Consider the following 11,761-nt stretch of genomic DNA (forward strand, 5'->3'; position numbering starts at 1 on the left):
CACACACAGCGCATGGACCCAGCATGAGGTCTCCCCCATTACTCACCCCACACACAGCGCATGGACCCAGCATGAGGTCTCCCCCATTACCCACCCCACACACAGCGCATGGACCCAGCATGAGGTTGCCCACGCGATCTCCCCTTTACTGCTCGAGCAGAGCACACGCACATCAACAAATGTCAAGGCATTAAGTGCATTCAAACAACTTCTCAGGACAGTTATAGGCTTGTCAGAACTCGCCCTCTAGTGGTTTGGACACATACATCCAAGTTTTTAATAGAGTAAAAGGACCTCCAATAGAAGAAACAAACGTGTAAGATCAAACAAAAACCGCTTGTTAAATTCCAAAAAAGACAAAACACACATTTTCCCATAAAAATGACTGTCATGCTCTCAAATAGCTTGCTCACTCATCGCAGAAAAATTTCAGTTAGCATTCTGTAAACACGTGCTGTGTTTTTCATCTCCAGAGTTTTTGAAGAAAACCACTGAATGAAAAGTTACCCTCGTTTGAAAGCTTGATCTCCTATGTATACGAATCAATCACTGTCATTCTTCGTTGTCAAGTATTTTTAAAATATACGCTCTGCTTCCCTGCAAGCATATCAATTTTTACGCACTGAACCTTTGCCCATGGTTATGTTTCACTATAATAAACTTTTTGTATGAACATCAAATTACAGTGTCACTTGTTTTGTCCAATAGAGGTGTGTCTAAGGTTTGAGAAATGGTATGGGATGTGCTGATTCGCCATTGTTTTTCGCACTGGGGACAGAAACGCGCAAATGCTTCTCTGTCGGCGCAGTATCTGTGGGAGTGTCTCCAGTTCGCATTGCACAGATAATCTCGGTGAGTTTTCCCAATTATTTTCGCACAACATTTTTGAGTGAAGAAAAATGGCTCGGAAGACGTTCATGTTTGAGGAAGCACAGAACATGATTTTGGAAGTGAGGCATCCATCGCTGACTCCGTTGATTCGATGGAGGTGGACGCTTTTTTGCACGGAGAGGATGCAACATTTTGCTCTTTAATTCTATAGATTTTTATAATTCCGTGATTCAGCAATTCATAATTAACATTTGCTTTGGTGATAATTGTATTGTGGTACATTGGGAAAAGTTACGCATCGCCTTTGTCGGGCTTTGTTTGGGCAAAGTTACGTGGGGCATTTGTCGGGCTTCGTTTGCATAAAGAAAATGTACATATTTTTGTTGCCAAGATCCTAAATATTTTTCCTTTTTCTTTGTTTTAGCCCCCAAAGCTTCATCATCCTTACAGTCATCGCCAGAAGAGGCAGAGGCCTCTCACACAGAAACGCTTTTGGGCGCAGCAGGACACAGCAGCAGTGCTTCCAGAGCCACAGAAGCAGATGTGCGTCCCAGTGGCCATCACTGACACTTCTGTTGTGGACTCCAGGCTGAAGGCCACACAGGGCAGGAAGTACTGTGTGCACTGCCACTCCGAGAAGCTAAGCAACAAGACAATTTACAAATGCTTAGCATGCATTGTGCCACTCTACATAGTTGCAGACCGAATCTGTTTCACAGAGTGGCATTTGCAGAAAAACACATAGAGGTTGTGGCAGTGCAACTTGAAATTTCTTATGGTGTTTTGTGTGTGAATAATAGTTTTTTTCCCAGCATGTGTGGTGATGTTGTGTGACAAAATGTTTCTTATGACCCATGGGTGGTAATGCATTTATAAATAAAGAGGCTATCCCAAGAAAGTTTTTCTGAATTGCTAAAACACATTTCCTTATATCTCCTCTCCTTTAATCAAACCACTAAGCACAAACGCTCAAATACAACTCACAAAACCTTACACTCGTCCTGCAAAATCAAACAATCTTCTCAAACCTACAGTATATTATCTTTGCCCAAAGACAAACACTGCTTTCAGATCATACATCAAGCCTATGGCTTAAATAAACACTACTGAACAGTCATTACACACTAAAGGACAAAGCCAAAAAGTAAACAAACGAGAGGCATATTACAGTAAAATGTTGTGCAACTGCCAAGCCAGAGTCACAGAAGAATATTCATTCTGCCTCATCACCATGTCTCAGGGCTGGGACTAGCGATGCTATCCCTTCTTGGGCGATGCAGAAGGTATCCTCTGTGTGACCCATTTGTACCTTGATGTCGAATTTCAACTCCAATTCACCTATGGCACGTATTCTATGTTCTAGTCACTGTTTGGCTTCTTCAAATGTTTAGAAGTGTGTGCGAACAATTTTAAGTTATTGTGTTTAAATGTTTAAATTAACCTTGGCATATTTTTAGACTGGGGGGGAAAGCAGAGGAAAGCCCTTGACAACACATGGAGAACATTCCAGGCTCGGCCCACCGTCAGGGTCCATGGCTGGCATAGTTCATGAACTAGAAACACTCAGATTCAGATCCCACCTATAGTGGGATCGTCGTAAAGTAGTGGAGAGGATTGCCGTATAATGAACTCCCATAGATAAATGGGGAGGTTAACTGTTAGGCTGAAGAAACTGTTATTAATCATTTTGTTATCACTCCTGTATGATCAGCAATGAATGTAAATATGTATATTCATTATTTTGTTTTCCTCTACCCTCATTCTTTAGATTATATTAATAATAGCATTTCCACCTTAGCAAAACCAGAACTTTCTCTTCTTGTTCTCACCTCCCTATTCTGCGTGACTCTTGCGCCTCCCACTGACTATAAATAAAGGAGCCAAGGGGAACCACCCTTTGTAACACATTCTGCTGTAGTTTGCATTGCAGAGAGTGTGGGTACCCTTGCAAGTAAAACTATAAAGTGTGTGTCTCGTAAAGTGTGGAGTTGGCGTGGAAACGCCGGGCGCTTTCCCCAATATTAACTGATAGTGCTGCAGTCCAACATCCATAACATACACTTCTTCATGATTCTACTCTTTCCAGCTGTCGGATTAGGCCGTGGTGGCTTTATGGTTAGGGAAGTGCACTTGTAGTTGAAACACTGTAGGTTTGAATCCCCGACCAGCAAAGCCTCACTGAGATACTGACCCCCAAGTACTGCTCCCTGGGCGCTGAATTTGCTGCCCCCTGCTATGTCACATATGGGTTAAATACAGAGAATGCATTTTGTAGTTGTGCACCATGTGCTGTGGTATGTTGACAATTAATTGCTAAATTCTAATTCGAAATTAGGCAGTCAATCCCTGCAGTTCCTTCATGTTGCAATTTTGCAGGCAGGGCATTGTCAGCGATGTCTTTTCCTTTTCTGTGTTGGATCCAGGATCTCATCGTTTCAGACGGTCCTCCCACCACCTTTGACATGGCAGCTGTTGTCACATGTTGAGACAGAGCTCTGCTCACTAGGGTGACGACTAAAGGATCTACACAGCAGAAGATTAGTATCAGAGTCAGAATAATCACAGCTCCTAAGAAAAGCCCTTTCATAACAGCTTGCTGCCAACCTCCCCACATATCATACCACCAATCCAAACATTCCTGTGTGTTGACCTGCACCTCTTGCCATTTCACCCTGAATCCCCTGTGATTTAACACGCGGAGGTGTACTCGGTCTGTTGGGGAGATGACTGGCTCCCCCTGGTCGGTGCTGTCTCTTGTCATCTGTGCTGCCTCCTTGTCCTGTTTGAATATAGCTTTATATATTTCGGTTAGACTCCTTATGTACTTCAACTCATGCAAATCTGAAGACCATCCATTGTGAAAATGTCAACCGGTGACTGAGGTGCTTCAACAGTAAAGGAGAGATCGCATGCAGAGCTGATATTCTATAGCTTCTTAGTCTAAGTAAAAATAAAATTTTCTCGTCATATAAGAACCAAGTCTCTGGCTGGAAATTTCCACAAAAGAGCCATTTAGTTATTTCTAGAAAAATATACAGAGCCAATGAAGGAACCAGATGTCACAGTAACACAGGTCTGCCCTGGTGCCTTAGGATACGTCTGTCTAAACATGAGTGAGGAGATGGATGCACAGTTCTATAGAGGCCTCTGAGGAGAATAAATGATCCCAATATTATGTTGAGAGAGATGGTTAATTCCGTTTTAATCCAGACTGGGTTCAGAGCACCTGTTCTGCCGTTGATCTTTTGCATGCGTGTTACCATGTATTAGTTTACTCTGAATTTTGATTACTTGGCAAACTAAAACATTTTTGGTCGTATTTTTTTATTCCTAAATTTAAAGTAATTGTACAGTACAATAATATGTTTTCCCCGCCATGCTTTGTCTTGCTTCTGCAGGTTATGCTTGCATTGAACTTGCTTTGTAGAAAATAAGTGTCATGCCCGGCTCATACGCTCCTCGTGTGTGCCACGCCCCCTGATTACCCACGTGTGCTTCCCTGATCGTCTCCTGCTGTGTCCAATTACTTTGATTAGTCCCGTCCTATTTAAGTGCTGATCTTACCTGTTCCCCGTGTCCGTCATTGTAGTTTGTTGTGGATCTTGTGTGGTTTGATGTTCCCTGCTCCCGATTCCCTAATTAAACCCCGAGTTTACCCCGATCTCGACCTGTCTGCCTGCTCCTTTCACGCCTGCCCACACGATCGCCGCTTACCGCCGTCCTGCTCGCAACCGCTACGCCGTGATCGTGACAGGGGCCATTCGCGAATCAGTTCTGAATGGTGCACAACCTTAGTTCTTATGTTAAATCATGTTTTTTTTTTCTGACAGCCCAGATAAATGAAATAAAAAAGAATTTTCTTTTGTTGCTTAAGAATTTTGCACAGTCCTATATACAGTATAGCAATTTTTAAAGCTTTTTTTTTTCATTTCTTTTAAAGAGGCTGCAATAAGTAGCATTAACATCTGTATAAAGAAAAGGCTAAGCAGAAATGTAACAAACTGCATAATGTGATGTAGTGCATGTTCATGTATAAATGTAACAAACTGTATATGATGCAGTGCATGTTCATGTATAAATGTTTAAATGTAACAAACTGTATAATAATGTGATGCAGTGCATGTTCATGTATAAATGTAACAAACTGTATAATAATGTGATGCAGTGCATGTTCATGTATAAATGTAACAAACTGCACAATAATGTGATGCAGTGCATGTTCATGTATAAATGTAACAAACTGTATAATAATGAGATGCAGTGCATATTCATGTATAAATGTAACATCAGGAGGGGTCCATCACAGCCCCACCACCATCTCTTGTTCAAACCCTTTGGTCTTCTCATTTTCATTAGTAAGCTCCCGATCACCGTAACTGATCTGCATTTGAGACATTTTTCCCGCATCTCATTTTCACAATAAGCTGATAATACTAATAATACTACTGTAATGATAGTATTACAGTAGACTTACTCTTTAAAGCCAGATGGCAGTGGTCACATACTGATGAACGGTTGGGCAGCAAATGCATTTAATGTGGCTAGATAGCAAATAAACTGATTCACCATTTACTCTCATTTGCATCAATTAAAATGTTTGCTGGAAATGTAAATGTAAGCAGTAAAGCTACATTTTACGTTCTTTAAGAAAGTTTAAGAAAGAACAGTTAAACTGTATTTTGAGTGTGGTTAGAAGATCCAGTATTTCAGAAAACTTAAGAATTGTGTAATATGAGAGACTAGCGAGTCTAATATCAGACTGACTGCGCTGAGCTTGTCTGAGAGAGATGATTAGCGAATGGCCTCCCACAGTGTCTCAGCACTCCGTACAAAGAACTTCATATGCTCAGCATATGTTCCTGTTTATCTAATTGTTCTTATTTTAACTGGCTGTGAAGGAGTAAATGAATAAACTTTGCCTGTAGAGTGAACTGGTTACTATGGTTCGGGGCAGCTTTTATTAGACATTGTAGACACCACGTTAGTCTATCAAGAGAGTAAGACCGATCGCTAAGGGTGTCATCTGAGTAAAAACAAAGTTACCTCAAAATAGCCAACCAATCACGAGCCAGTACGCATCAAGGCCAACATCTGATTGGAATGCACCATTACTATGCGGTGAAAGGTTAATAGCTAATCACTGATAAACTCAAACACGAACAGCATGCCAAGCAGACTATCTGTTCCCTTCCCTCCATGTTGTCCTTCCAACTGATTGCTCAATGACAATATTTTAAAATGTGGACTTCCTAATTACTATAACATAATTTCTATTTGTTAGATTGTTGTTGCGATTACTTTTATTGTTATTGAATGTCATATTTATTTATTTATTTATATGTTATTCTTGTTATTTTATTTCTTATTGATTAAAAACAAAGTCATTGAGAAAGTTTATGAAATTCTGTATTTTTTCTATTTTTAGATATTCATTATCTTACAGTCGCATGAATGAATGAATATTCATTCATTACTTTACATCTTACAGTCCCAATAAGAGTTAAAACTGCAACCCCCCACCCACCCATCATTCTTTCTTTACTTTCCAGCCCAAAATAATTTCTACAACATAAGTAAAGGACAACTATCAGTAACACGTAGGTACATGTAGGATTTTCCGTTGTTAGTTGTCCTGTACATACGAAAGTAGTCTTCCAGCTCCTGTCAAGCGCTCATTTTCGGACACAAAATACATTCTGTGTGACAAAATGCATTATTCAATGACAAAATCAAGTAATGCCTTGAATTTTGTCCAGAGAAAGACATACTACAGTTACATTTTGTCCACAGAAGCATAAATACATTACTGTCTTTGGTGCCCCGAAATCAACAGGAATGTTTCATTTTGTACACAGAACTGATATTAGCACCTAGCATATCATGTTCAGAAGGTTGAATGTATCTGCTTTCGTGAATGAAAAAGGGCATTTCATCCACAAAATGCATTTTGTCAAAGAAACAAGTTCATTGCGTGCAGGAAATGCACTTTGTGAGTGAAAGAAATGCATTTAGTAGAGGGGCGTAGTACCTTCCAATAACCAGGAGGTGGAGAGCCAACTTTGATTTTGGTAATCCCAATTGACTTTGGCACATATAGGAAAATATAATTTTCAAAATAACATGAGTCTTATGCAATTTACCCAAGTAATACAAGCTCTTTAGGTGACACACAAAGAATCAATTCCCATCAATATAGTGTCAGAACACATATACTCAGTGACCAAACAATTAAGCAGAACAGACTGAGTGGTGAAAATGAAATCTGCATGAGATTGTCTAGTGTGTTCTTGGTATGAATGTGGCCATAATCATACAAGAAAAAAACTGAATCCATGCCTGAATGCTTGAAACACAAAAGAACTTTATTGAAACAGGAGTGGACAGGGAGCTGGGGGAGGCACTCAGGTGTGGGGCGTCACTGCACTTGCTGAGTACAGCCTGCCTACAGGTCCCTGTGTAGAAAAATAGAGGTTTTCAGTTAACATGGCATTCACTAGAGTTCAAGGACGACTACACTAATATTCAATATACCCCAGCTTTATCCATGCAAATCACCAAGACAAGCTTAAGCTACAGAATGGTAACAGAGATGGAACAGGACAAGGATTCACTATTGTGAACAGCATATCTTTACCTCAACCACTTTGACCAACTGGACCAGGTCAATTTGTTCATTGGTCTGTTGACATCCTCTAGAACACGGAGTGACTCCACAGGCTGGGGGATCTCAAGTCCACTCTGCTCGGCATCCTCCCGTAAAGGCTCAACTGCGAGAAAGCATGGATTTGCCAAGTCATGCATCTGAGCCTGAGGAACTGAGAGATGATCTACTAGTAGGATTTATGTCGATGGAATTTACCTCTGGATCGCTTTTTTCGTATCAGGCGCATGAAACGGTTGAAAATCTTTTTGAATGGGTTGACTGATTTATGCTTTGGTGGTGTATTGCAGCTACTAGCTGGCAGTGTCTTTGGAGTGAAGCCCTAGGGTATTAGTTTAATATGCATCAGTTAAGCAAACCAATTCCATACATCCATCCATGCATCCATCCATCTTTTGTTACTGTAATTTTAAAGGAAGGGTAAGTACCAGTGACCTCAGCAGACCAGCTAATCATCCACATCCCACCAGTTTGCAAGTGGACCAACCTTTGTGAAGAACTTGTGGCGACGGACATTCGATAGTGACGGGCGATCCCGTGGGTCGATTCTAAATATCTTGCCCATCAGTTTCCCAGCTTCAATAGAGAGATTCTGCGGTAGAATAAATTTGGCTTCCTTTATATTCTTGAGCATCTCCCAGTAATCGTCAGCGTAGAATGCGATTTCCCCAACCAGAAGCTGGTACCTGTAGTAAGAAAGGCAGCAAAGGTGTTTGAGGTCTTTCACATTTGACATAAAAATGCTGTGCTTCCAAAAGAGCAATTCCTTTCAGCTGTGTGCCAGTATTCATTTTTCTTTTCTCTTTCAAGAAGAAAAAAAAAATATTTATGTATGTTAGACACGTGTCTTCTTAAAATGTTAGACAGATTTTATTAGCCATGCTGATCTTTGGCCGGGAGGGGGGTTGACAGGGTATACGTACATGACACAGCCCAGTGCCCAGACGTCCGCTTCCCTTCCATGGCCCTCTCGTTTCCACACTTCTGGAGCCATGTAGACGGGAGTACCACACACTTCTCTACAACACACACAAATGGAAAACGTTAAGCGCACATGTGCTTTAGCTTGCTGTATAAACAAATTTGAAAGCTTAGCCAGGAATTCTGCAAAAAACACCTACTTCTCCCTCGGCTTCAGCTTGACCGCCAGTCCGAAATCCCCAATTTTCAGTTCCATTTGGTCATTGATAAATAAATTTTCTGAAAGACAAACAAATTTGCATTAAGGATAGACTCAAATACTTTGCCAAACTGCAGACTTTACCAAATTGATAAATTAACACTACACAGAAATCCAGACGACCTACACTCGCAATGCCATGTGAAATGCCAGCATTATTATACAGAAAATTGAGTAAAGCGTGAGTGCATGTACACATACCCAACTTGATGTCCCTGTGGACGTAACCTTGCCGGTGGATGTATGTTAACCCTGAAATCAGCTGGTTAATGTAGTATCGCACTTCGGGCTCAGTCAAAGTCCCCCGAGCTTTTAAAATGTCACCGAGTGTCTGGGCAGGGAGAAACAGGGGCAGCCTGATCTATCACAAAGTCTTTGCCTTAGTAAGACGTCTACAAAAGTCAGGGACTCACCTGCCCACTGCACAACTCCATGAAAATATACATGAATTTGTCATCTTCGAAAGAGTGGGAGAACCCCACCACATTCTTGTGCCGCAGTGTTTTTAAAATCTGTACTTCTTCACAGACCTGAGTGAAATGTCAAACACACCATCTCATAAAGTAAAAGGGAAATGCAGATAAACTGAAAAGAGGGATGACATCAAGCACAATCCATACCACATACCTCCTCCACTCCCCAGGAATATAGCCGGATGACCTTAACAGCATAGGTGTCGCCAGTTTCAAGATCGGTCATCTTATAGCATTTGCCACAAGCGCCCTAAAAAACATGTCCTCAATATGTTAACAATAAAGAACATTTCTGACTGACCCTGTTCAAGCATCTCCTCTCTGCAGAAAAATATCAACTGCGATCACTTTCTACAACATTGTGGTGCACACCTGTCCCAAAAGCTCATCCCTGCCGTAGGACCTTAATGTCTTGGGATCTACCAGAATCTCAGGCACTTCCGATGCCATCTGAGCGCGGGAAGGTTCACTGACAGACATGATTTCACCAGAAGAGAAGCGCGATCCGTAACTAACCCGTGGAATACTCGAAATGGGTAGTGAGCGCTCGCGTTCTAAATTACGTGTACACTGCGTCATCAGTCTTAGAACGCGGCCAAGGCAGCCACGCGATTCGAACTTGTTAGATGGATTACGTCACCACATTGAAAATTACATGGACGGAAAAAGAAGTGAACTTGCTAAGACAATGCAACTAAACACGGATAAAAACTTTTATTACAATCAACTTTATTGAAGAAAAAAAATGTGTACACCAAACATTCAGTTTCGGTAATGCAGTAACACATGCTCGGGAGTAAAGCCTTAGAGCAGAGGCCAGGCGGACCGCGGTCCGGGTCCGTACCCAGAAGCTGTCCCATACGGAGCTGGACCGATAGTCAAAACAAAAGGTTATGATTTAGAACCTGACTGGGCGCTTTTATTTTGTCGGCGCAGCTTTTATAGTCTTTTCGGTAGCGGTTTAGCACTAGAACCGCCGTTTCCCACGCCAACGAACGTTAACTGCCAAGCAAGACGCAACTCGCCGTATGCAGCCCTGTCTTTGCGCTAATGTGCCATTAGTGTTAATAGCACCAGCGAAGCTACTGATGTTCCTTGTTCCTAACAGAGTGGCTTTTCTGTCCTGAAATCGTAAAGCTTTCAAACACAGCATGTATTATATAACATGTTGTTTATTGGTGATTTCATGCTCGTCGAAGTTTCCGCTTTTTAACAACTGTATAAAGTAATGTTATTTATTATATAAATCAACTCAGGTGAAACAAATGTACGTTTCCAGGGTCGCCGAACCTCGTGTATCTGGCGTGAGACTCACGCTTTCAGACTCACGCAGGAAATCTTACCGCAAATCTATATTATTTCATTGAACCAAAAATGTTATACGTCAAAAATGTAATTACACGATTAGATACCTGAAAAAGTCAGGTATCGGTTACATGCAATGTTTATACAACTAATAGGCTACTAAAATATACCACATTAAATAGTTAGACATTTTGATCTTCTGAACCTTTGCTTCAAGAATTTTCTCTAACTGGATGTCTTTACATTTTAGTTGAATACCCCTGCCAAAGGCAGTTGGCTTAATACAATTTTAGTTTTTCTTTTTTTTCTTAGAATAGTAAACGGAAGATCGTACACGCTCTTGCTGCAAGGTGCTGCAGCCTAACGCATCGAAACAAACTATATTACACTAAAGATCGCACTATTCTGCGCGGTCGTGCTGTTAATATAGGCTATTGTACATTCTAAGCAATTGCCCAGGAAACAAAAAAAAACTGACCTTTTGTATGAAAGCAAACGTCCAACAACCGCTTTCTTTACTTCCGTCCCTCTTCCCTCTCTTTATTCCCTTTTCGTTTTTGAAATCCCGACTTGTGTCGCACACTGTTCACGTGTAGCATATATCTAGCCAGATAGCTAACGTACTTTGTAAGTAGGTAAAGTCTAAGCTGCTCCAACATTCGGGCTTGGTGAAGTAGGTTGATATCTTGTCTTCCTGAAGAAAGACGCCGATTTTCACCACGCAGGAGGGCTACATTGAGATCAGTCCCACTTTCAGCTGTTTACATTTATTTACATCCATGCACATTGTTGTAACGGAATGTAAAGTGCGGCACCTGACAGACAGGTGAAATGCGCACCAGAAACGATAGGTAAAAACTCATTTTATACACGTGGATAGGACAAGGTTACCTAAACTACGCTCCTTTGGAAACCATATATAAATTATCTCTATGGTATATATATGGGAATGATCTCAGTGTAGGAGACCCTCTTACGTGGTGAAAATCGGTTTAGTCCAGATTCGGGGCCTTTCTTCAGGAAGACAAGATATGAACCTAGTTCATTAAGCCCGAATGTTGCAGCAGCAAACTTAACGGCTTAGACATTACTTATACAGTACGATATGCTTGTTAGCTAGCTGGCTAGATATTTGCCACACGTGAACAATGTCCGCCCCAATTCGGGATTTCAAAAACGAAAAGGGAATAAAGAGAAGGAAGAAGGGCGGAAGTAAATAAAGCGGTTGTTGGCCGTTTACTTAAAATTCTTGAAGCAAAGGTTCAGAAGATCAAAATGTCTAACTATTTAATGTGGTATATTTTAGTAGCC

General features: G+C 41.1%; 1 protein-coding gene across 2 annotated transcripts; it reads right to left on the reverse strand.

The window, feature by feature from the left end:
* Positions 1-7,172: 7,172 nt before the first annotated feature.
* Positions 7,173-11,053, reverse strand: LOC125727018 (serine/threonine-protein kinase PLK3-like). 2 transcript variants are annotated; one of them, XM_049003574.1, is made up of 10 exons: positions 10,929-11,053; positions 9,300-9,395; positions 9,086-9,202; positions 8,874-9,003; positions 8,614-8,692; positions 8,416-8,511; positions 7,980-8,178; positions 7,691-7,814; positions 7,466-7,598; positions 7,173-7,283 (listed from the first exon to the last, which is right to left on the reverse strand). In XM_049003574.1, the coding sequence occupies exons 2-10, from the start codon at positions 9,369-9,371 to the stop codon at positions 7,274-7,276; spliced, it is 960 nt and encodes a 319-aa protein (XP_048859531.1). In that variant the 5' UTR covers positions 9,372-9,395; positions 10,929-11,053; the 3' UTR covers positions 7,173-7,273. The 2 variants fall into 2 exon arrangements, with proteins under 2 accessions (XP_048859531.1, XP_048859530.1); XM_049003573.1 differs by lacking the exon at positions 10,929-11,053 and adding an exon at positions 9,518-9,875.
* Between the last annotated feature and the right edge of the window lie 708 nt (positions 11,054-11,761).

This window comes from Brienomyrus brachyistius, unplaced genomic scaffold (genome assembly GCF_023856365.1).
Source record: "Brienomyrus brachyistius isolate T26 unplaced genomic scaffold, BBRACH_0.4 scaffold84, whole genome shotgun sequence".
Classification (NCBI taxonomy): Eukaryota; Metazoa; Chordata; class Actinopteri; order Osteoglossiformes; family Mormyridae; genus Brienomyrus; species Brienomyrus brachyistius.

Excerpts from the sequence above, each read along its gene's own strand:
- LOC125727018 (XM_049003573.1), bottom strand. The coding sequence starts at position 9,724 with ATGACGCAGTGTACACGTAATTTAGAACGCGAGCGCTCACTACCCATT. Across the intron at positions 9,203-9,299 it reads ATTCCTGGGGAGTGGAGGAG|GTCTGTGAAGAAGTACAGAT; the intron begins GTATGTGGTATG and ends CATTTCACTCAG. Across the intron at positions 8,179-8,415 it reads TGGGCACTGGGCTGTGTCAT|GTACCAGCTTCTGGTTGGGG; the intron begins GTACGTATACCC and ends TTCTTACTACAG.